General features: G+C 35.0%; 1 protein-coding gene and 1 long non-coding RNA gene across 42 annotated transcripts in view; one reads left to right on the forward strand and one right to left on the reverse strand.

Moving 5' to 3' along the window:
* RIMS1 (regulating synaptic membrane exocytosis 1) overlaps window positions 1–24,396 on the reverse strand; it is a 599,905-nt gene that overhangs the window by 159,740 nt on the left and 415,769 nt on the right. For 22 of the 41 annotated variants that reach the window (XM_081526204.1, XM_081526188.1, XM_081526186.1 and 19 more), the window contains exons 2-13: window positions 22,173–22,240; window positions 21,464–21,574; window positions 19,832–19,931; window positions 15,817–15,940; window positions 12,112–12,158; window positions 9,844–9,956; window positions 7,908–8,038; window positions 7,170–7,341; window positions 6,895–7,048; window positions 5,685–5,756; window positions 2,115–2,268; window positions 986–1,111 (exon numbers count right to left, since the gene is read on the reverse strand). In XM_081526204.1, the coding sequence (XP_081382330.1) occupies window positions 986–1,111; window positions 2,115–2,268; window positions 5,685–5,756; window positions 6,895–7,048; window positions 7,170–7,341; window positions 7,908–8,038; window positions 9,844–9,956; window positions 12,112–12,158; window positions 15,817–15,940; window positions 19,832–19,931; window positions 21,464–21,574; window positions 22,173–22,240 (1,372 nt within the window). Of the gene's footprint in view, window positions 1–985; window positions 1,112–2,114; window positions 2,272–5,684; window positions 5,757–6,894; window positions 7,049–7,169; window positions 7,342–7,907; window positions 8,039–9,843; window positions 9,957–12,111; window positions 12,159–15,816; window positions 15,941–19,831; window positions 19,932–21,463; window positions 21,575–22,172; window positions 22,256–24,396 lie in introns of those variants that run through there. The other 19 variants (XM_081526161.1, XM_081526203.1, XM_081526185.1 and 16 more) reach the window with 2 other exon arrangements.
* The window catches only part of LOC145520246 (uncharacterized), a 39,020-nt gene continuing 14,931 nt past the window's right edge, over window positions 308–24,396 (forward strand). Inside the window, exon 1 of the long non-coding RNA XR_014064337.1 lies at window positions 308–385. This is a non-coding gene — a long non-coding RNA (uncharacterized LOC145520246). The remainder of the gene's footprint in view (window positions 386–24,396) is intronic.

Genomic DNA, 24,396 nt, shown 5'->3' on the forward strand with positions numbered 1-24,396 from the left:
AGTCCACCCTGAGTAGCCAGGAACCCTACTCTGGGGAGCAGTGTTAAGTCCCAGTAAGTTCCATCACCCCGTCCTGAAGGTCTTGGCCCCACGCCCTCCATGGCAGAGTGACAATTACGGAGCTGAAAGGCTATCTGTGAGTTCTGTGTCCTTGATTACACAGCAAAATATTAGCTACTGAGTACCACTCTCCCTTCCTACCCCTCCCTAAAAACCTCTCCACTTCAAAAAGCCAGAAGACACTATCCAACCAGCTGGGGATTCTAACAACTAAATCAGACCCTGAGCTTGTGGTCAAGCACATCCTACATGAAGAGGGCTGGCCAGAGGAGCAGGTCTGTGGAAATGTAGACCAATGGAACCAGAACGCTGATTTTCAGTAACTGTAAGTAACAGGAAGTACCTTGTTCATAAATAAATGCAGAACTAAGTTTATGTACACATCCATAGAAGAAAGAGTCCATTTCAACATTTTGTACTTTATAGACATTTTAGGTTACCACATTTTATGAAAAGTAGGTATACTAAAAATAATTACTATTGAAGTTCTCACAGATACTGTGAAAGTAACAGTCTTTCAGATGACCTGTACTTTTTTATTACAGAAAAAACATACTTTCACAATTATACAAATAATATTCCTAAGACTGCAATACACAAAAAATAAAATATTTAAAAGTAGCTTATATAGTCTCCCTTCTGTAATTTAGGTTAAGTAAGTCAACAACAAACTATATTTAAATCTGGCTAAACATAAATTCTGATTTTGTAAAATAGTGCACATTTTATGACAATATACTGTTAGTCACGTATTTCCTAGAGGTGCATTTCTATTAGAATATCTCAAAAGTCATTCCTTGGGAGAAGTTCGGTTTTGAAAGATGGAATTCTTTTACTGTCTTTTGTGCTCTGCTAAGATATCTATCATATATGAAAACATGGCAAAGAAAATGTATCATGTTGAGATCATAATGTGAACAAATACCTGTCTTGTTCTGATAAACACTGACTGTCCACATCTCTGATTCTCTGATCAATTGGGCTTCGGGAGGCATCACGGTGTCTGGTTGGAGAACGTGATCTTCTTGTTGGATGAATTTCATCTAAACTCCTAAAATGATTACAAAAATTTATATGTATCAAAATGTAACATTTTCCCCAAGCAGTCTGAGAGACTGACAGGAAAGAACTGATAGTAATTGGCAAACAACTGACATGACTTGTAAACCTCTGGCCATATCCCCAAATGCCTGTTTTAAAGGTATTTATTGTCTGTTGTTGCTTTGCCTGTGCTATATTTCCCCAATCTCCTTTTGAACTACTATCAAAAAGGACCATGGTTTTCATCTGCATACTTAATTAAAATTTCAGAACTGCATTTCAGGGTTAGGTGAAATACAGAAGGACATTCCTTATGGTTTATATGCTTTTCCAAACATTTACAGTGTTTCAAAGAGACAGCATCAAATTTCTTAAAAATACATTCTGCCTTTTAACCTTATTTTCTCTGCCACTTCTCTGCCCAAGCTAATTTATTATCCTACAATTTCTCCCAATGGGAGAAAAAATACAAACTAGCAAAGAGAATAGAAGACAGTTATTCAAAAACCATGCTTGTGACATGAACTTCTTCAATGCCCTGGGAGATGTCTTGAAATTCGAGAGCAGAATGTCGCACAGGTCAGGTCATGAATAAGATGGCATTTTGCCTACACAGCATTCTGAAAAATAACTGATTGACCACACCACTCTTTCATTGCCCTTAGAGTCTCCTAGCAGTTATTATAATAACTGCATGTTATTATAATAAAATGTTATTGCATGTTATTATAATAAAAATGTGCTGTCAGGGCTTCCAGGTGGTTCAGTGGTAAAGAATCTGCCTGCCAATGTAGGATGTGCAGGAGATGTGGGTTCAATCCCTAGGTCAGGAAGATCCCTGGCAGGAGGAAATGGCAATTCACTCCAATCTTCTTGCCTGGGAAATCCCATGGGCAGAGGAGCCTGGCGGGCTACAGTCCATGGGGCCTCAACGAGTCAGACAGGACTGAGCACACACGCACGTAACGTAAAAAAAGTCCCGTCAAGGATGCAAAGCCCTTCTCAAAGCCTACCTCTGTAATGGCACATTTGGTAAACGTGACCGTGGCCTCCCCTGATCATCGCCGCGATGAGGTGACACTGACCGTGAGCGATGATGAGTTGTTCTCTGCTGCTCTGGCACGGTTAATGTTGAAGGTTTGCTTTCTCGAGTGCTAGACCTATAACCTACTGGTGAGAGTACACATGAAGAACAAGTCAATATTCTTCTATAATGTCAATGCTAATGTGGCGACGTCAAATTATAGCCAAAGCAGCCACTGACCTATGGAGATAAATGCCATGCAATCAGTATTATCAGGCTTATCTTCAAAACTACTAACTACACGTATGGAGTGTAACATACACATGCATGAGGACCAAGTAGAGTCTGGCTCAACTCAAAGGTTACCATGGAGATACTGACATGAATATGACAGATGATGCCTCAGAAATCATGATGAATTGGGATACTGGCTTAATTTAAAGAATGAATTAGTGATTTTGTTCAGCCATGCAAATCAAGGACTTGACAGTGAACTGTTATTCATATACAAGTCAATGCTTAGAAATTTGGTGCCTTTTTGAATTGTGTTTTTTGATTTTTTTCTTCCAAATGACAATATATGTTATTTGGGTTTCAGACGGCTTCAATAATAAGAAAATAAAATCAATATCATACCAATTTTAATTATCAAAGAAGAGCAGCAGGTCTTCACTATTACAAATACTGATTGTGAATTTCGTGGAACCACAGATAATACTGCAATTTTCAAATGAAAAATATGGTATGGGTGGAGATGACTATGAAAATAATGCAGAACAAATTAAACCTCCTAAAGAAATAATAATCAAATCTACATATGAAACTATTCCACAAAAGTGCTATTAAACTAAAATAATTAAGTTAATAGTTTAAATTAAAAATAAATTTTAACAGTCATGTTCCCGTGAAACAAAAAGGTTTTATGATCTCTGATTTAGTTAAAGATTAAACAGCAATCTCAATTACATAGTAACAGTTTAAGTATTTTTCACAAGGGTCATTGTTTCTATTGTTTCAAGAAAAATAAAAAAAAATATGTGGCCAAAGGAAAAATAACTATATTTACAATTACATAAAATGTACGCAAACTATGAAAACATTAAATTTAACTGGGCAGCCTCACTAATGCTCATCTATTTACTTGATAACTCCCACATGATTTTTAAAGGCCATGTGACATCATTTTTAAAGGCAGACTAAAATTCCCCACTGGTTTATCTGTTGTGATGGTATAATCTTTTGACCTCATTTAGCATATAAGGAAGGTCTCCAAACATTTCATAAAGGCTGATTTGACAATACTGACACCAAAGCAGTTCAGCCATTTTGTCACGCTCTAAAAACATCTAGCAGGTGGTGCTACAAGAAGCACTTGAAAGAGAAAAAAAGAAAAAAAAGGAAATAACTTCCAAGCAAGTTTTCCATTCCAGGGAGAAAGCTAAATTTGTATATTACTCTGAACATTTGTAAATTAAGAATGTTTGTTTACATTAAAAAGTCCAGAAGCACTACATCGTGAAAACAACAGTGAACTTGGTAGCTTTTGGTGTTCTTATTTTGGAGATGGGGAATGGTGGGAATGTTTGAAATGTAAACAGTAGTGGTGCAAAATCATTTTCATTTAGTATTCATGCAAAAAAGTAATAATTACATAGTGGTACAGTGGTAAAAAACCTGCCTGTCAATGCAGGAGACTCAGGTTTGATCCCTGAGTCGGGAAGATCCCCTGGAAAAAGAAATGGTAACCCACTCCAGTATTCTTGCCTGGAGAATCCCATGGACATAGGAGCCTGGCAGGCTACAGTCCATGGGGTCGCAAAAGAGTTGGACATGACTTAGTGACTAAACAACCACAAAAACATCAGTAAACAACCAAATAATTATAAACATAAGTGCTATTAATTTATAATTTCATATACTCTCATTTTATAACAAAAACAATAGCAATTCATGTATTATTTTTAATTTCATGTAGAGTTTCCTTGTTCAGAAAATTGTAATATTAAGCCTAGAAAGAGATCAACTAAATATACATGTAGTATTTATTATATTAGCCCTTCATTTGCTATCCTGCCTCATCATACAAGTATGAAGTTTTAGGTGGCTAAAATATGAGAACCACCCACAGAACTAAATTCTATTTAGATAAGTTGGAAATCACAGCATTAAGGTAATTAGCAGGCAAAATTTTTATTAGAAAGATTTGATAACAAGACCCCATTCCTATCAGGAATCATCTGAGTTCTATTAAATATGCCAAGGGGTACCATTTACAACTACCTTCCCCCTTTCAATTTCACAAAAAATATTCTATTGAATTTTGTGTGGAAGTTTCCATGTAGAGTGAATGTGTCTAATTATTCTGATCCTTTTAGAAACCAACAAACTCAGAAAGCAAAACATGAACTGTAATCCACAAGTATCCACTATTATTTAAAACTCTCCCTGATGGTCTGATATCAAGGGGTAATCTAAGTATACAGATATGCACAGAACCAGATTTATTATTGTTAAGGATATCTGCCACTTCATACAGCGATCAAAGACTATATTTTCTCTGAATTACAGGGAGCAAATGAAGCCTAATTTTAGGGAACTCTCCATAATATTCTCTCAGTTTTAATGAAGTCATAAAAAATCTCTAGATTGTAAACTCAGTCACTAGTGTGGCATCTATCTATTGACATTTACCAAAATCACTGCCTTCAAATTAGGTGCATCCCTGTCTGAGGAATTATGTAAATTAAGGGGGAATATGTCAATATCATCCTAAGAAAATGTTCTTAATATCCTAACATGTTCTCTTTAATTTTTTTCTCATTTGAATATCTCCCTACTTTTCATTAGCAAACAAAAGGAACAGGGTTAGTGCCAAGAAAATAAGTCTTTACTAATTGGTTTTACTCACTTTGTGACTAGAGTCAGGTGAGAAACAGACTTGAACTGCAAAGTCTCACAAAGATTTTCCTAATTTATGCAGTGACAAAAGACATTGACTTAAAACAAATAGTAAACTTTTCTAAAGCATTTCCCTTTTGTAAAACATACATACAGATTCTAGGTATAATCACTCTATGTGTAATCAGCACATCACAAAAGCAGTGAAGTTAAGCCATGCCACATGCAATTTAAACCCTGCCATGCACATTTCTCGGTATATTCCATGGACGGCTACATTATTTCCAGAAACACAGGAAGGAAAGTCACAGAGATACAATATAAAACAAAGGAGAATGGGATTTTTATTTAAAATTAACTATATCTTTTCAGAATTCACATTTTCACTTCTGCTCAGAACATTTTGAATTGACAGTTTTAACCTCAAGAGCCATGCTTCTAAAGGAGAACCTATCTAATTTAATTTAAGGGGGGATGTTAACGAATAGTTACTAGTCCGTTTCACACTTTCTTAACAATTTGGAACACAAGTCACCATGGAATAATATCATTCAGACTTCTCTGTGCTATCAATCTGTAGCGTGGGACCCGGGGAAGTCAGGAAACCCACAGGACAGCAAGCACAGAAGCACCGTGAAGCCGCCACACTCCCCCCACGCACCTGGAGGAACCACTCCAATCGCATCATCAACCTCATAGTCTGACATGTCACTGTCACTGATTCGCTGGGACCCTGCACGACAGGAAGGCAAACAGATACCTCTGCGTCTGCTCGGGTCAGGAAATGTGGAGGACACGGTCACAGTTTTCTCTGTAAATGCTAATTACATTACTACTAAACACTTGATTTTTAGTGAATGAAGTATACTGATTTCAATGTCTCAGGGTGCAACAAAGTGATTTTCTTGTACATATATAGTCTGCGAAGTTCACGTGCAGTTGATTTTCAAATACTTGTTCTCCAAGGATACCATGTTCTCAGCATCCTTATAATCACTGAAGACACACATAAGAAAGAAGATTTCATAGAATAGTATTTTGACTTTTCAAATTATGCTTTAATTAAGGTCTATAGCAAAGTATATACTGTTTTCTACCCACTTATACACCCTCCTCCACAGGGCAGGATGGGGCTGAGTGGAAAGGTTCAGAGAGACCTTTCTTGGCTAGGAGTCTATGGAACTCATGTTATTGAAAGGGTATCAGGTCCCTCTATAAATATTTATGTTTAGCCTTCAAAATTATCCATTACACTGCATTAAAGATTTAATTTGAGGAAATAATTCATCAGAGAAGCGCTAACATGACATGTTTAATTATATGAACATTTGAATGATTATTTGAATATTGACTCCAGGTTACCAAAACGAGGCTTCTAAGTTTCATTTGTCCAATAAGAGATTTAGTCATAATTCAAAAATTAATAAATAAATGCAAAAAAAGTAGTTTTTTCCTCTCCAATCATCCGATGAGTAAAAGCAAACAGATTTTACAATGCTTTTGAGAAAATGTTTCTTACAAATAATAATCCTAAAATATCCAGGAATTATATGGTTATTAAGATATTCTGCACAGCAGCCCATCAATTCAGGCAATAACTGCCCCATCAGTCAGCCAATGAACAACTCCATCAGCACAAAGGATTACAATTCACAGGTTCTAAACTTTCACCTCTGCAATGACTGCACTATATTATATGGATTACTTTCACTGGGAAAATGGAGAAAACAGTCTTGCCAGGCTTCTTTATATAGACGACTAGTTTTTCAATACTCTCTAATGAACATTTGAAAAAACACCCTGAACGTCAATCTGGAAATCAGAGCTAACAACACAATTGCTCCTGGTGACTGAGAAGAGCGTCAACCTACTTTGCAGCTTCTTGCTGGCGCTTTCGCCGTGTGTGTGTCGCCGCGGCAGGAAGGGCGATGGCTGCGGCAGAGGTAGTGAAGATTCGTCATGAGTCTGAAGTTTATACCAATGTGGCTCATCGTCTAGAAGCGCTGTTTCCAACTCTATGAGGATCTGAAAGGACAGCCTTCAGGTTAGATCAAGGCCTCTCCGCAAGCATAAAGAAGCAGCCACTATAATGCACGCTGCAGAAGCTGCATGAAGCATCTGACTCGGATCTGGACCATATACTCACCTCTCCAAGGAACTCACTCTCCTCTTCCTGCACCCTGGGCTGGTCCCACACGGTTATTTCCAACATCCGTTCTCTAAAATCTCTACGATGCACGTGCGAATAGACAAAAGTCTGATTCCACTTCGGTTCTAGGACTTTCTTTACCGTTTTGGTTCTCCTCTTACTTTTATCACTAAAAAGTAAGTGTGCTTTGTCAATGAAAAAGCAAACGTAAGTATATGCTGCCACCTACTGTAGTTACATGCAATACTGATCTTGGGAATTTTTTTACCCTTTGTAATTTATACCTTTTATATAAAAGTCTGAAAAGACAGTTGAGTTTAACACAATTCTAGTTTTAACTATGATGTAAGCAGTTGTTATGATTATAGCCACACACATACAGGGTACATGCTAAATGATGCAGCTGTCAAAGACTAATAGATGTACAAACAAGGTAATGAAAAATTTTTAAATTGGCAGATCATTTTGAAGAAATGTAAGGCTTGAGGGAAGTTTTTAGGGACAATATATAGCTTATTCCCCCATAGAGAAGTACCTATTATATTTTAAAATTATATCAAGGTGTACGCATATGTGCAAACGCATCAATATATATATAATTAAGTATGTGGAAATGTTGGTATATCAGTTATACCTCAATAAAGCTTTAAAAACTAAATGAAACTATATCCCAGGAGAAGAAATTCTACTTTTTCTATAAATAAAGATTTTGCATATTTAAAAAAATTTTCATACCTTCTATCTGGAAGAAAATACATTTTTACATAGGGATTCCTGGGACGCCCATCTACTCTAGGGGGTAGGTCTGTTGCTTGCAGAACATTGACAATCAGCTGGTGGCCCACCTTGTCATACCACAGCTTCACCTAAGCGCAAGGGACATGGAAATTAGCATTTATAAAAATCACGAGGTATTAAAATTTCACAAAACATACTAAAATTATTTTTGAAGGACATTTCAAGTTGCAAAATAAAACTGAATCATAGATACTTTTCAGCAAAGAATACCGACATGAAAGCATAACTGCTTTAGAACTTGACTTTCCTCCTCACGCATTTTAAACATGACTTACAACAGGTAGGCTTGCAGTGTTGATGTATACTGTCTTATACCGTGTGATGAAATAAAAATAATGGTAAAAATTTTAGAAAAAAATAAGGGAAGAGAGGAATATTGAAATAATTATTCTTGTTTTTAAATGCTGAATGCAACTGCTGGGTGATTATAAGTATCTTAATGATTACAGCACGGCTAAAGGCATTCTGCAGCGCCACTTGTGGCTGAAACAAAACGTTTGATGCTAGAAACAATATACTGAAGTTACTTGGAAGAGGTCAGGAAACACAAAGGCCTCTTTACACCAGGTACTGCGGCGTTCCTCATTTAATTTTCAACTAACCTATTACAGGTTAATTTTCATGAGAGAAGAAGAGCAAAAAGGAAGGTATCCTACATATATGATGCCTTTAAGCCAAATGAAGACCAAGCGATATTTGTATTAACTAAGATTCATGATAGCGTGAATAAAGAAAACCACAAAAAGAGCACACACTGAAATATTACTGGCAAACTGTTGATACAGTCAGGGCTGTATCTGTACTGGCAGGAGACAATGCTAACTTATCTTTATTTTTTTTTAATTTAGAAGTTAGCTTTTATGGTTAAATAAGAACTATCAGGATTAGTTATTTAAGAGGTATTTATTGTAACACATTTAAGAGTCATTGTAACAAAAGAAGCTAGTTTAACAAGGGAGTAGTAAGGGGCACATTAAGAATTCAAACCCAGATCTGTATCAATCTATATATCTGTTCTCAATTAATTCCAGAGGTGTGTTTTTCATAAATCTGAGATGGATTTTTATCCCTCTTAAAATGCAGATGGCGTGTATGAGAGATTCTCACACACACTGAAACAGTGGCACAGGGACTAGACAGAGATCTTCAACCTACTAAAGACAGAAGCTAACACCAGGAAAGTTTTTAAAAACACAGCAATTTTACAGTTACCTTCTTTATTTATTTAAAACTAAGAGAAGAACAGAAAAAAAATAAAGACTACAGAAATCCACACATTATCAACGTAGCAGAAGACTAACTGCTATAGAACAGTGTGAAGCAAGATTTTCTATTAGCTATTAACACAAAATCCTGTATTATCCACGGCTTCTTGACTTCAGCTTTTCCCAGATCACATATAAGATGGTAGTGAAGAAAACTGTAGCTTTTTCACACTAAGATCAGTAACAGAGAGTTTCATCAAATGTCTTAAGAAGTTAAAAAATATTTTAAATTTAAGTTTTCCAAGATCCAGGACAATGAGGTTGTTAAGTAGACAGAACACGACTCTCTACGTTTATTATGTCTAACCAACTACTTACCTTAGAAACTTTCATATAGCACACAGAAAAATAATCGATAGTTTATTTTCTTAAGTTATCACTTAATGTTCAGCACAGCTGGCACATTGTAGGCCCTCCATAGACATGTTCAGATACATATGTGAGTAAAGGAACAATCTAATAAGTGAATGGAAAACTGATGAAGCAGATGATGCTGTGAAATGATTCTGACTGTATCACAGGCTTCAAGGAAAGCCACACATTTTAAAGACAGAAGCAGAGCAGGGAGCTAACACTAATGGTCAGCAGCATGCACCGCAAATACATACAGAAAGTTGTCCTGGTAACACTTGTGGGGCATCTTTGAGAGCTCCAGGGCTTGTGGGAGAAATTACAGAAATGGAAGGCCTTTCCATCTTCTGAGATTCAAAGGAACTAGAACCTAAAATGAGGAGAAAAATGAAGTACTTTTTAATAATATAATGATAACCTATAGGCGGAGAATACATACTTTCCATGAAATGTTTAATGTATGTGTTATTGGTATATAACCATAATTCAATGCCACCCATAAGAGTAGAAACTACTTTCAGTGGGGAGGTGGTAGAAAGTTATTGTCATGAGTTCTTGGATTGTCTATTTTAAAGGAATTTAAAGTGATATAAACACATGTTGGATTTGTTTGCTTCACTCTGTTAGTATTGATTTTCTGAGTTTCTAGAGGGTATTGTCCAATGTGGGTTCTTATACAGCCTTACCCAGAGTTAAAGGCTTCATACTTTAATGATAAGAAAGATGGTACCCATTGTGTTAATTATCTTAGGATCATCTATGACAAACTGCCCTCACTGAAATTAAAATGAATGCCCGTATCATATAACTTATGGCTGCGTCTAAACTGAGATAGAATTCATCACTCTTTTAAAGTAAGATTTCCACCTCTTTCGGTTGTGATCTCACAGAGCTATCTCCTGACTGTCTGAGGATGCTGTCTAGTGATCCACCTGTGGAGGAAGGACGGTGGCTTCCCACACAGCACCGCACTGAGGGTCTTCTTCCCCCTTTCAAACGAAAATCCTCTTTTCCTGGATCACTGATAAAGTGTCCACAACCAGCAGGATGAGCATCTGCAGAATGCTATATCCCCAGCAGGTATAACCTTGAACCCACAGCCACAGTACTCATGAACCATTTCTCAAGAGTACATCATGCACACTTTTTGCCATACATGCAAATTATCAATCTGGTTAAATTAAATCACACAGTGTCATTTTGCACCTTCCAAAGACTTTTAAATATAAGATACAGTGCTATAAGATTCTTTGTTACTGTGTCTCCTTGATGAAGTATCCTTAGGATAATTTTCTTCTTAGTTCTAAGACATTGTTGCTTCTAACAGTACCTTTCTAACATTACAGACTTAAAAAAAAAAAAAACAAAACAGCATCAACATTGTAAATTATGCAATTGGTCCCATTTCTCTCTTCATATTAGAAAACTCAAAACCAAACATGGGCTCATACCTAGCAGGAATGTGGAACATGATGCTATACATTTGATTAACTCACCTGATCCCCACTTCCTTGTTTATCCCACCCATAAATTCCCTACCTTCTTACAACCATCCCTTGTTTTCTCCTAAAATTGCCTTGTATTTTCTATTCCAATAAGCTAGGTTACATAATAACACTTGGTGATAAAGCCCTAGTATTATCAATTTAATGCCAATACATTGCAAAGTAAATATTTAAGTTACTTCCACACTGTCCTTGAAAACTTTATCATCTTCTTTCATCTGGAGTCCCTGTAACGTCCATGTAGGTGACTTAACCCTCTAGCCTCAATCCCATGAGCCCTTTATTTGCACTGAAATCTCCCTCTACCCTACCCATCACTTTCATGGTCATTTTCAACACGTTACACTGAATTAAAATTATTTGTTTCTGTGCCTGTTTCCTTCACTAGACTGCTCATGACATGAAGTCAGTTTCCAATGAAACCAAATAATCCAGCATCAAAACACATGTTTATGTTAGGCAAATAGAATTGTTGTTGTGTTTAGTCGCTAAGTCATGTCCAACTCTTTGTGACCCCATGGACTGTAGCCTGCCAGTCTCCTCTGCCCATGGGATTTCCCAGGCAAGAATATTAGAGTGGGTTGCCATTTCCTCTTCTCTGCCTGCTAAGCAGGAGACACGGTTTAGATCTCTGGGTCTGGAAGATCCCCCGGAGAAGGACATGGCAATCCACTCTAGTGTTCTGGGAAATACAGAGAAAACCGAGAACAAAAGAGCCGAGGACAGAAGAGCCTGGAGGACTATAATCCATGGGGTCGAAAAAGAGTCAGACGTGACTCAGAAACTAAACAACGACAAATAGACAAATAGAACTGTTACTGTTTCATTAATTTTGCTCTGTGCATCCTAAATGCTAAGATGCAGAAGGCTACTGCCAAGAAAGACTTTTGAACTTTCACATCCCCCCATACACAAAGAATAGAAAGAGAAAAATCTTAAAGCAGATCTTCTTTGGATTTCCCATGGTTGACAACTCGTTTATATCAACTAACTGAAAAAGACCTTATATTTTATACTCACTGGACTCCAGTGGTGGATGGGAGCTCTCAGGAATCCTTGGAATGTCACTAAAAGAAACAGGGCATGGTGAAAATCCCATTAGCTAAACCACCCTGCCTGAGGCAGTCACAACCACACTTTATCTCAGTGGTGTCAAAAGTCCTTTTGGTGTGGAAATGGACAAGAGTTACCATTAAGGCAATTTCTAATGTGCATGAATGTCAATCACCACACACAAACACACACACACACACACGAAAAAAAACTTCAGTAAAAATAAGTTTTTATATATTTAATAGCAAAACACTTTAACATGACAACAATCAGAATAATATTGTGGCTAAAATCACCACAATATTTTTACTACCAAAACAGCAGGTTTTGGAAATAAAAAATGTTAAAGGCAATATTTTATTTCAATTCTAGAAAATCAAAATGACACATATTTTACAAATCAGTAATATGCTTTACAAACACATCTGAAAGAGTTTACTGAATGAAAGGAATGGAAACATCTCCTGAGAATAAAATAATATGGTGAATATCATGGGCAAAGTTAATAAAACAAAAAAGATGGATCGCTTTGGAAATTAAAAATGGTTAAAGCTAGCAAAAAAAAAGCCAACATATATTATATATGTGAATACATAATTCATATACACATATATAACCCTATACAGAGATTCATATCTCTATGCTGAAGTTAGCTAAATATATGGCCATTTACTAGATGATCAGAATGTGACTTGTGAGAACACCCACTCCTGACACACTCACAAATTATTCTGAATAAATATTTAATATGACCTCAGCTTCGTCCATTATCCACTGTGGCTTTGGAACCCTGGACCAGCTTGGTTTGGGAATTATACTGTATTAAACTATTTAATTTCTTTTTTCCAAGATAGTTTCGTATCAGTGTAAGGCCATTAACAATATGCAAGTATGAACAGGACAAATTAAAGCAGACTGGAGTTAGCTATTCCCAATAAAATTATCAGAATATTATTTAAGAATTTCTAACCACTTACCTTGTGAACTAACTTTACTTTGATTTTTCTTTGCACTTTTGGAAGGAATTGAAACAAAAACAGTTTTCTGTTTGATGATTTATTTTCCTGACTTCATTTTCACATTTTTGGGCAAAGTAATTCCAACTGCCTACGATTTTTACTTCTTGCAAATGACAATTAATCTTGGGTATTCTATGTGTCCTCAGTTGCTCAGTCATGCCTGACTCTTTGCAACCCCGTGGACTGTAGCCTACCAGGCTCCTCTTGTTCATGGAATTTTCCAGGCAAGAATGCTGGTGCTAAGTCACTTCAGTTGTGTCTGACTCTTTAGGACGCTATGGCCTGACTGTAGCCCACTAGGCTCCTCTGTCTATGGGATTCTCCAGCCAAAGAAACTGGAATGGGTTGCCATTTCCTCCTCCAGGGGATCTTCCAGGGGAGAATACTGGGGTGGGTTGTCATTTCCTAATACCAGGGATCTTCCCAACCCAGAGATCGAACCTGTGTCTCTTGTGTCTCATGCATTGGCAGACAGGTTCTTTGCTACTGTGCCCCCGGGAAGCCGAATTTTATTATATAATCATGTACAATTAATAATGTGTCTGAAATATATATATTTTATGTGATAATGAGGCTAATCATTCAATACCTAAGACACAAGAAACCAACTATTTATCTTATCCTACCTTCTTCTTAATTCAAAGGCAAAAAATCAATTCTTAAAAATCTAGAAACAATATTTTTTTAGATAATATAACTTCTTTGAAAATTAGCCTCAGTCATGAAAGTAAAATTTGGAACTTCAAAACTAGATAGAAGCTTTGAATTTTATGTGTCTGTGAAAGAAGAACCGTGGAGAAGTTATAAAAAAAAATTTTTTAAGAGACAGAATTAAAATGTATTTAAAGTTTGTTAATTGCTTCAGTAATATTTTCAGGCAAAAAATGTCCTCTTGACAATTATGTAAGCCTTCTGAAATTGTTCTGCTCTCAAATAAAGTGGTAAAATACTCTGGATAAAAATTATAATCGTAAAGGTAAAGAACATTACATTAGGTGGGCTAGCAAAAAAGGGCGGTACCTCAGGATGATTGATGTCTGTTAGACCATGGTGGTCAGTGTGTAAGTTACATTTGGGATGATTCTTGGAATCACTATAACTATCCCCTTAAACAATGAATAAATATCTGCTTTCTGCTTTAATTATAGAACTACATGAAACATAATTACTAAATATATCTAGAATTATTCTTCCAAGATTCTAACAAATTCCCTATTAACTCGAAAGTTGATGTCAGATTTAATTTTTATTTAAATATAATCTTTGTATTCCCATATCCTTTGAGTTCCACAATCCATAATGGTTTAGATCTGTTTATGCAAAGAATACTTTTAAAATTATTTTTACACTAAAGATAATGAGAATGTTATTCCAGTCCACTTTAACTGTCTGTTAATGTTTATTTTTTAAATCACCATGAATCAATGGTATTTTAGCTGATTACTTTTAAAACCACTATATATTTGAAAGCATTTGGCAATGTGCCCAATGCTTTAAGTTTTGTTTTTTATACTTTTGATTCAGTCTCCAATTTACTTACCTCTTTTCCAGCCTCATGTTTACCTCAGCACTAGAACACATCATGTAAAACTAGCATAAATTATATAGTGTTGTTATTCTTAAAAAATCTGCATGGTAATGTAAAATACTTCTGCAAATGCCTTCAATCTTTTTTCTTAATAATCACCACTTAAAATTGATTATAAGTTTGCCTTTATTTTAGAGTTTTATATATGTATATTATTCTTTAGAATATATGATCACACAGTTTCAGTTCTTTGAGAATTAAGATAATTATATTTTCTTGCATGTTTTGCATTGATATGTATTCATGAGAACAACAAAAAATTAAGGTTACTATTCTTTCATTAAAAGTCTTGAATTTACGGCTCTATAATATTTTAGAGAATACAAAAAAGAGAATAATTTAAAAAAATATATTCAAACATTAAGCTAATTATGAGACAGTTCAAAATGTCTCCCAAAGGATTACAGACAGGCAAAATGAATATTCTGAACTTGTGGGTTTGTTAGGAACATTTACCAATATGGGAACCCTATATACAGAAAGAAGATATCCCATTGCCTGTAGATTATTAAATTATGCTGAAAATTGGAGTTTTAAAAATATCAACTGATTATCATGGCCAATTAAAATGCTTAAATATTTCACACTTGCTTGATTTTAAATAAAATTTGGAACTACCCATAGTTAAAGATTTAGAAAAAGTATTCCATTCCTAGTAGAATAACAAAAAGTCAGGCAGACGTATGAAATGACTACTATTTTAAACATCACAAAAGACAAGTTTGTAAGTGACTCTTTTTAAGGAAATACTATAATAATTTAGAATTAATAAAAATAAATAGTTCTACCATTAAAAGAAAATATTTTTACTTTATAGCCCACTTCATGAAAAATACATACTTTTTGATACTACAATTGTTAAATAGTGGAGCTTCTAAAATGTAGTGAAGAAAATTCAGCCCAAGTTTTAAAACTTGAGATTTGAAAGACCTAAAATGTATGCCCATATTTGAAGAAAAAACTATCCATTGTAACATGTACTGTATGAATGTATAAACTTCTTTTAGAAACCCTGCTAATACATGTAATTTACTAAACTTAAGAAGCAAGTTTTTTTAGCCTTACCCAATAGGCCTTGAAACAATAATTTCAACTTGAGGCTCTGATTTTGATTCTAAAATAATGTTGTAAACTTCTTCATTTGTAGCTCCCGGCAGGGGTTTACCATTCCATTCTAGAACTTCATCCCCTTGAATTTAAAAAAAAGGGTATTTTTTTACCTTATATATTCTGTTTATTTTTCTTATCTTTTCTTGTTTTTTTTTTTTTAACAAAGAAATGCAAAACATATACAAATAGTTTAATCGTCTAGGCTCTGCTCTTGAAAGCAACTTGATTGCCATATAATGTCAGCTAAATGGTTCTTTCTAAACACTTATTTCTTTTTGTTTTTTTCTTTCCCCCATAGAATATTTCTGGTCATTTGAAACAGTACCACACAAACTACCTTTATCTTTTGAGAAATATCAGAAATCATATAAAAATCATCTCATGCTATGGGATGGAATTAGCACAGCTCATTTGGAAACATCAAAAATAATAATTAGCAGCATGCCCTCCATATAATAAATGTAGGCGGCTCTATACATGAAAGATTATCAAATGCTGCATAAATCCTGCTTTACTTTTGGTAGAAAGAGCAATTAACATTTGTTAGCATGAATTTTCCAACTATAAGTCATGCTTCATTGCCTTCTCCAGATGCACAGCAGAATAAAAATGCATGAAAGGATCTGAGTTCATACCCAGAGGGTAACGCAGGGAGCTATGGCAAAACTACAAAGCAAGCAGATGTAAAATTGTTGCATGACAGTCAACCCACTTCCAGATGTTCATACACACATGTTCTATACATAATACATATCATGGTAATTAAGGTAAAATTAGAGAATATTTTTAAATAATAAAAATATAGTACATATTAGGTTGTTAAATAACCAAAAATTCACTGAGGAAAGTAACATGGTATTAAAATACATAGACTAACCACCTGGTATATTAACTAGAGCTTTCATCAAAGACCATTTGGAAAAAACACTTATTTTCATAAATATTTAGAGCAGTTTTAGTTCTCAAATGTCTCTGCAATGTAAACTTGAATTGACAATAGAGGCTCAGCTGAAATATCCCAGCAGCCAGGATACTTTGAGAAGTCTTAGTTTTGTGTTTGTTTTGTGTTTGCTTATTTTGCTGTTATCAGTTCCTGTAATGCTTCAGTAGCAAATGAAATATGTCTCTAACAAATGGATCAATATCATCATTATACATTTAGAGCTAATGACAAATATGGAACTTTTAGTTTTTAGCTATGCCTTTAAAAAAGTAGGTTTTTGCTTTGCTAGGGTTATTTTAAAATAATTCTTCTCCCTCCCCACAAGTGTTTGCTTACTCAAAAGTAAAAGGTAAATATTTGAAAAGCATATAATGCTGTTTAGGTATGATAAAAGAGTATGGTTAGTACAAACAATTAAATGACTTCTGATCATTTGACCTAAGATGTTAACTAACAGTTTTTAAAACAGGAATGGATACGCATCACTCTATTTAAAAAAAAAAAAGTAATACAAATTTAAAATATATTAGGAGTCTTTTAAATTTACTGACAAAAAAAAAAAAAACCAAAGTTTATATCATGTGAATGCATATGTGTGTGTCTGTATGAAAAAATATATATTTCTAAAATAATACTTACCCTGGTATTTTCTATTCTATTTTGTTCTATTTCATTTTTTAAAAAAATAATGGATGCAACTCATTAAATCAACTTTACTATCCAGTAATGTGATGCAATCAACATTTTGCAAAAAGCCCTGCAATATAAAATTCTTCCTCTTATAGACATCAATCTGGCAGCACAACTTTTAACATAAAATTAACTTAATACATGTATTTATTTACTTACAAACAAGAATTCCTAAATTAGAAGGTGGCCTCCTTAAAACTACTTATAAAAGATTATGGGGAAACAAAGATGAAAAAGAGGCTTTCTTCTGTCTTTAAATTTGTTGGAGGAGAAAAACAAAACTGAATCCCTTTAATAAAATGTTACATGCAGTGAGAGAAATCCATGTGAGGAACAGGAGAGTCAGGGTGCACCAGGGAGGAGGGGACTAGTTACTGCTCAGGGGAGGTATCAGGAACCGCGTCACAAGTAAGGCAACTTTAAATGAGTTTTGAAGAATGGCAAGGACATCAACAGGCAGAGCTCAGGAACAGCAAAGCCACCGTGAGGGGGACAGGCAAGGCCACGTCCTGCAGGCGGAAACAGCCTGGGGCCACAGGTGGACCAGCAGGGCTGGGGCTGGGTGAGCGCAGGGAGGGGGCGGGACTGTTAGTGGGGGGCAGAGCACAGAGCTTCCACCCAGCAGACAGGGCCTCAAGGAGGGGAGTGACAGTGTTAGTCTGTGACTCCGTCACCCACCAGTGGGCACAGACTGAAGGGAACAGCAGCAGGAAAAGCTACTTCGGATTAAGGCAAGACGGCAAGTGCTGAACAAACGTCATGCTAAACAAACTAGTTTTACAGGCCAACGCTGTTTATATGTAAACAGAAGGAAAACAGTTCCTAAATAGCCAGGTAAATCAAACAGGAAATACTGTCTAATTTTCAAGCACATCAGTTGCTTCAAGCAAAAAGTACACTTATATGTTTTGCAGTTATTTAAGTAGAGCTTCTAGCGTTTTAGTTTTAAGTTTCTCAGAGTCTAGGCATGTAAGAGGGTTAAATAAGTGAAATTAATCACTAAGGGATATATATATACTATAGAAAACCTGACTTTCTTGAGTACTTGTCTATTAAAAAAAAACACAAAAATAAAACAATGTCATGTTTAGAATCTGATCTGCAAATTCAGATGTCTGTAATCAAAGTTATCTTACACTTGAGTAGACAACAAGTGATTCTGATAACGTTTCAAGTCTTCAAGTCTCTAAACAAGCAGACTCGGTTCAGTGACATAGTCACTCCTGATTGAGTTATGTTCTTACAGAATCATAATAGTCCCTGATAAGAAATACCAGAGGACAGTACACATATTCAAAGCTGTGCATATAGCAGATGGAGAAAAACCTCTTATTTGGATTTTCCCTCTATAGAATACTTGGTGAGCACGTCCCTAGCAAATAAAAAATCTGAACGATTTTGAACTGACGCCCTCATAATCAGTTACAGCAAAAATGTCCTTAATAGAATATTTTTCTAAAGGTTCCAATAATTATAACCGTAAGGTATAAAAACTGAAAACATAGTCCAGAAATGTTCTCTTTCCACATGCTATGGGTTATTAATCCTCACTTTGACAGGTCAGCTTACTCTGTTTTCTTTATGATTGTTGGGCAAATGGGTAAGCAAATTCTCTCACCAAAAGATTTCTACTAAACTCTGAAGTACAGCAAACCGGAAAAAAATATATTTATATGGCTTTTACTAAATTAAAAATAAAAAGATTTATCAAAAATAAATTTTAAAATATGCTGCTACTAAGTATGGCACATTTCAATATATAAATGATGTTATTATATCATATCAAGGTTACAAAGTAACACAATGTAAATTTCCAAATACCATGAAGTAGCATATCTGCATGAATACAACAATATATGTCACACTTCAATTAACAAATAATATATACTCTGTGTAAGAAATGTGATTGTGATTATATTTTATTAAAAACACCAGTAATGAATACATGTTTTGGGACCATTATGAAAAACTTCAGTGATTACTATGACTTATAAAATAAAGGACTAAACTCTGACTCTATTTTTTTCACAAGCTTAACTGTTTCAGACTTTTGTAGCAACATTATGCAGCCATATACAAAAATTAGTAATCCTTTGGCATTTTGCATCTATTTATTTTTACATAAATGCAAAGATTTGACTCATTCTCTCCAAACTGCTATTCAGTAGAGTTGTCTATTAGGACAATCAATTAAATATTCATATCAGGAAAAATATCTGTATGCCTGCATTAATACTGGTTATTCACTTAATGGGCATATATAACTTACCCAAAATTGAAAACCACCACCTCATGCATAGCGTACATATGACTCAGATATTAAAAGAGGAGCTTTACCTGCTCTCAAGTGTCCAACCACATCTGCGAGGCTGCCCTTCTTTACTTTGGTGATGAAGGCACCGAGGCGTCCTAAGTCAGTCATCTTTCCTCCAACAACCTGGATAATTATACATTGATAAGTTCCCAAGACTCACACTGAAACATGTCTCTTAGTTTGGGGAATTATTCCTACATATTTTGTGATATGTTTAGAATTGAATGTAGGAATAAAAATGAAGTGAAATCTGTTTTTGGTTAAAGGAGGCTGCAGCACAGTAGCAACAAGAACTTATCTCACTGCATGTGAGCTAATGTGTCCTAAGGAAGTTTATATACTGGTTCGTCGTACCAGACACACTGAAGGGTGTCTAGGACAACTTGCCCCTGAGAATACACAATGTCCCCTTTCACCATCAGACAACAGGTGTTTGACACTTTACTAATATTGGAGTTCATTTTTCTTTATCTAAATTCACTTGAATTTCTATAATCAGACCATGCTCTATTGTGACATGGGAACTTGATCTTTTTCGTATATTTTTAGTCGAAGGCAAAGACTGGGGATTTAAACCAAGAACAGACCACTCTGGGGAAGAAGTTCACCGTGGTGAAGAGTAACAGCCTAAGTTTATCACATCTCCTGAACACCTGAGTGACCTCCTCATCTGATACACGTAGAGGATCCAATCTAAGTCTCCAAGGCTGAGTTATACCACTGAATAATTAACATGCTCACCTGAATTTTCCTCAGTAACTAAAATTAAACATATCTGAAAGGTTCTAAGTTTAATTTCTCCCAATGCAGGGGCTCAATATATATGATTAAAAATGGGAGGGGTATCGTCAAATGTTGAAGTTGATCAATGCGGACATGCTCAACAGTGGAGGTGATCAGAATTAGTTCATAGCATGAGAAATTAATGATAATAATCAATAAGGTGACATTAGCTGAAAGAAAGTTTTTAGTTGGACTCATAGGCAATGGTTTTAAAGAGATCAAACTATTACCCAACTATATAATACAATCTCTTGGTAAATAATAATTTTAAAGCAACATTTGTGAATGTTTATGCAAGCAAATAAAACCATGTGACAACATTCATACACGTTACACAAAATAAAACAAAATGTACATATATATTTTTTCTTGCCAAAATCAAAATATTTGTAATTTTTTAGTTGCTTTTTTATCTGTTAGAAGTCAGCTAATATTTTTAAAGGTACATTTTATACTCTTTGGGTATAAATTCTATTGCACTTAGGAAACCATCTCTTCAGTGATGTTTGATGTTGTCTGTCAAAATATAATAAAATTATGAGGTTCATATTATCTAATGTTACTACTTTCCATTAAAACCATTTTAATGTAAAACAGTCCTTAAACTTTACATTTAGAGGAAAACTCTACTATTTTTCTACATTTTATTGCAGTTTCCTAACATATCTGTATGCCATTGTAACAAAATGATTTTAAAATACTGCCCAGATAAAGGTACTAAATATACCATAAGCCATCAATATATTAACAAGATATATTTACTAGAAGAACTTTTTTCTGAAGAGGAGAAGATGATCACTGTCAGAAACTTTGTTGAATGCAGTCACACTTTAATTCATCATTTAAGAAACATTATAAACCAGCATACTTACTTTCAGACCCAGTAATGCACCTGATTCTTTGGGCATGGTTGTTCTCTTGTTAAGAATAACACGTCCAATTAATCGATCCCCTTCTTTAGAAGGCTGCCACGTTACAGGATGCTATTAAAACATGAACAAAGTTAAGAAGATAAACCAGTTATTCTCTTTCCTATACACACATAATTACTGGTTGTAATACGATGTGATTTCCTCAGTTAAGGACACTCTGAGGGGACTCCTTATTCTAGTGGGCTCTATCCTTGGCTTATGACAATTTTCATTTACAGCTGTAATTTTTTCAAAATAAGCACTTACTAGACTACATCATTCTAAAAAGTCAGAAACTAAGTACTTCTTCAAAATACAGCTCTGAAATGAAATGAAATGAAATTTTAAAATGTATCTGCTGACATCAGTCAAGTCGATTCTGTATTCTGAGTTGTCAGTAATGTTGATTATCATTAAGCAAATAATAACTCATTTACATATATCCATTACTTAACACTTGCTTTTACTACTCAAAAATTTGTCTGAAGTATTATTCAGTGGTAACTTATTTTTCTTCAAAACTGTACCGTCTTAAATGAAATCCGTATTTTATTTCATAAGATATATAATGGAGCAGAATAAGGTTACTGTCTATCACATATCAGCAAAGGGTGATGAACTTTGGCCCACATCTTCCCCGAGCTCCCAAATCTCCCTCCCCGATGCTCACCGAGCTAATAGGTGATGTTTCCCGGCTATGCCACGTGGCGGGATCCAGCCAGTAATAATCCAAGTCACCTGCACAGTAGGGAGAGAAGGAAAAGTGCAAAGGCTTTGAAGCGGAGAATGAATACCTTATGTGCAACTTCCTCCATCTATGAAGGGTTAATATCATCATCTTGGGTGTGCGCATCTCATATGGTACACATCTGCGCTGCTGTACAGGCTGTGACCTGCACCCCCAGAATGAGTGTGTATCACAAATGCATATCGTCCTAGGGGAGGGTTATCTTTACTCTCAGTCTAGAAACACATAAAAAGTACAGAAAGAACGAGGCTATCCCACACACCGCCCCTCAAAGGACAACCCATGCCAAGACACAGACTGTCATGAGTGATCCTGGCTAAAATTATATTCACTGCACTGAGATGAGTATTAAAATTTAGTGCCCCTTCTTCAACTCTTCTGAACTACATCATGCTTTTCAAAATTTTTTTTCTAGTCTCTAAAACTGGACACACAGTTTTACGACATTTTTGAAAAAGTGATGTGAAAGTTAAAGATCCAAAAAAACTTTTAGCAAAAGAGTACATACAACTGACAAAGTATTCACTTTTACTAAATCATAAAAAAGACTTCAAAAATTCTAACTTTTTTAACATGAATTTATGAACATTTACTTTGGATTTTTTGGCTTAAAAATACAATGTGAAAGAAAGCATTTGAGGAAAAAGAAAAAGAAGAAGAAGAAAAATCAATGCCAAGCATCAGGGCTGTAAGTATCTGCACAGGAAGAAAGTCCAAAGTGGGTGACCGTGCAAGAATTAATGACCTTAAACATTTTAAACATCAGATTAAATCAATGAAAAATTTTCTCCCCATGGATGTTGAAAGAGAAAAATACTAGGAGAGTGAGTAAAGCATACCAGTTAACAGTGAGATGTCTAGCTCACTGTTAAGAAAATGTTTGGACGCTGCCTGTGAAGGTCATAAATAAAGAATTTTATGTAGCTGACTGACATGACAAACGTAATAAGCATGATAAAAGAAATATGACAGAAACAGAAAAAAAGTTTAAAGTGTGTAGGCACAAAAATTGCACACATTTCAGTTTTTCAGTAGCTGCCTCTCTTTTCCTTTTACATAACGTCTTAGGAAAGTGGGAGAGTGTTATACATACTATAATAAACACTTAATGTTTTTCAAATATGGCATGTAGGTAACTAGCAATATATTCTATGAAGCCATGTTCTGTTAAAATTTACTTCACATGGAGTCCATATCCCTCCCAAAATCACAAACTTTAAAATTTGTACAAGAATTTGTGACTATAGATCTCGAATACTCTTCTGGATGGCCTTAGTGAATGGAATATAAGCAAAGCTGTAAAAGAAAGGTTTTTCTCCTTTATTTTTACTGTTCGTGAAACTTCATATTTTAACGTTTAAATATATCTCACTAAAGCTGTTTTGTCTTTAATATTATGACACCATTCCTCTTGAAAGAAAAACTATCTACAATAAAAATAAAATTAAAATTACTACTAAGTAGTAACTTCAGATATTCAAAAGATTATTTCAATTCATAAAGCTTTCTCCCCAAAATTTCACATACCAAGTAATAAGGCTGATGACTTCTCAAATGCTGATTCACTCTGAAATACTCTGACAAATTAATAGACTTACTGAGATATGCTTGGGGCTTAAAGAAAAAAAAATAATTAGTCATTAAGTTGGAAGCTGTTTTGAGAAGTCTTTAAGGATAAAGAAATGACAAAAATCCTCCCTATTTTAAAGGCTTCAGGGAGACAGTTCATTGCATCCTTCAGGAATTGATTTAGATCTTAGAAACTAGAATCCTTGGGTCCTTCTCTGTCTTGTCCTCCAAATCCTTGTACGGACTTAAATATTGTTTCACTCACCTTTTCCTGAGCAAATCTGGATATTTCTATCTGCTTAATGTCTGTTGTGCAAAAAGGGCTCCTTATAATATGTAAAGAGTCAAAAGCTAATGTTTCTGGTATAATTCAGTAATGACACTGAGCACACTTTATTATGAAAAGACTGCTTTCAGGCAATGGTTTCTATCAGGTATAAACTGTGTAGGGAAATGACCATGAATAAAAGTCTAATTTAACTGACTTAACCTCAGATACGCAGATGACACCACCCTTATGGCAGAAAGCAAAGAAGAACTAAAGAGCCTCTTGATGAACGTGAAAGAGCAGAGTGAA

Source organism: Giraffa tippelskirchi, chromosome 9 (assembly GCF_054371585.1).
Source record: "Giraffa tippelskirchi isolate mGirTip1 chromosome 9, T2T-mGirTip1v1.2.pri, whole genome shotgun sequence".
Taxonomy (NCBI): domain Eukaryota; kingdom Metazoa; phylum Chordata; class Mammalia; order Artiodactyla; family Giraffidae; genus Giraffa; species Giraffa tippelskirchi.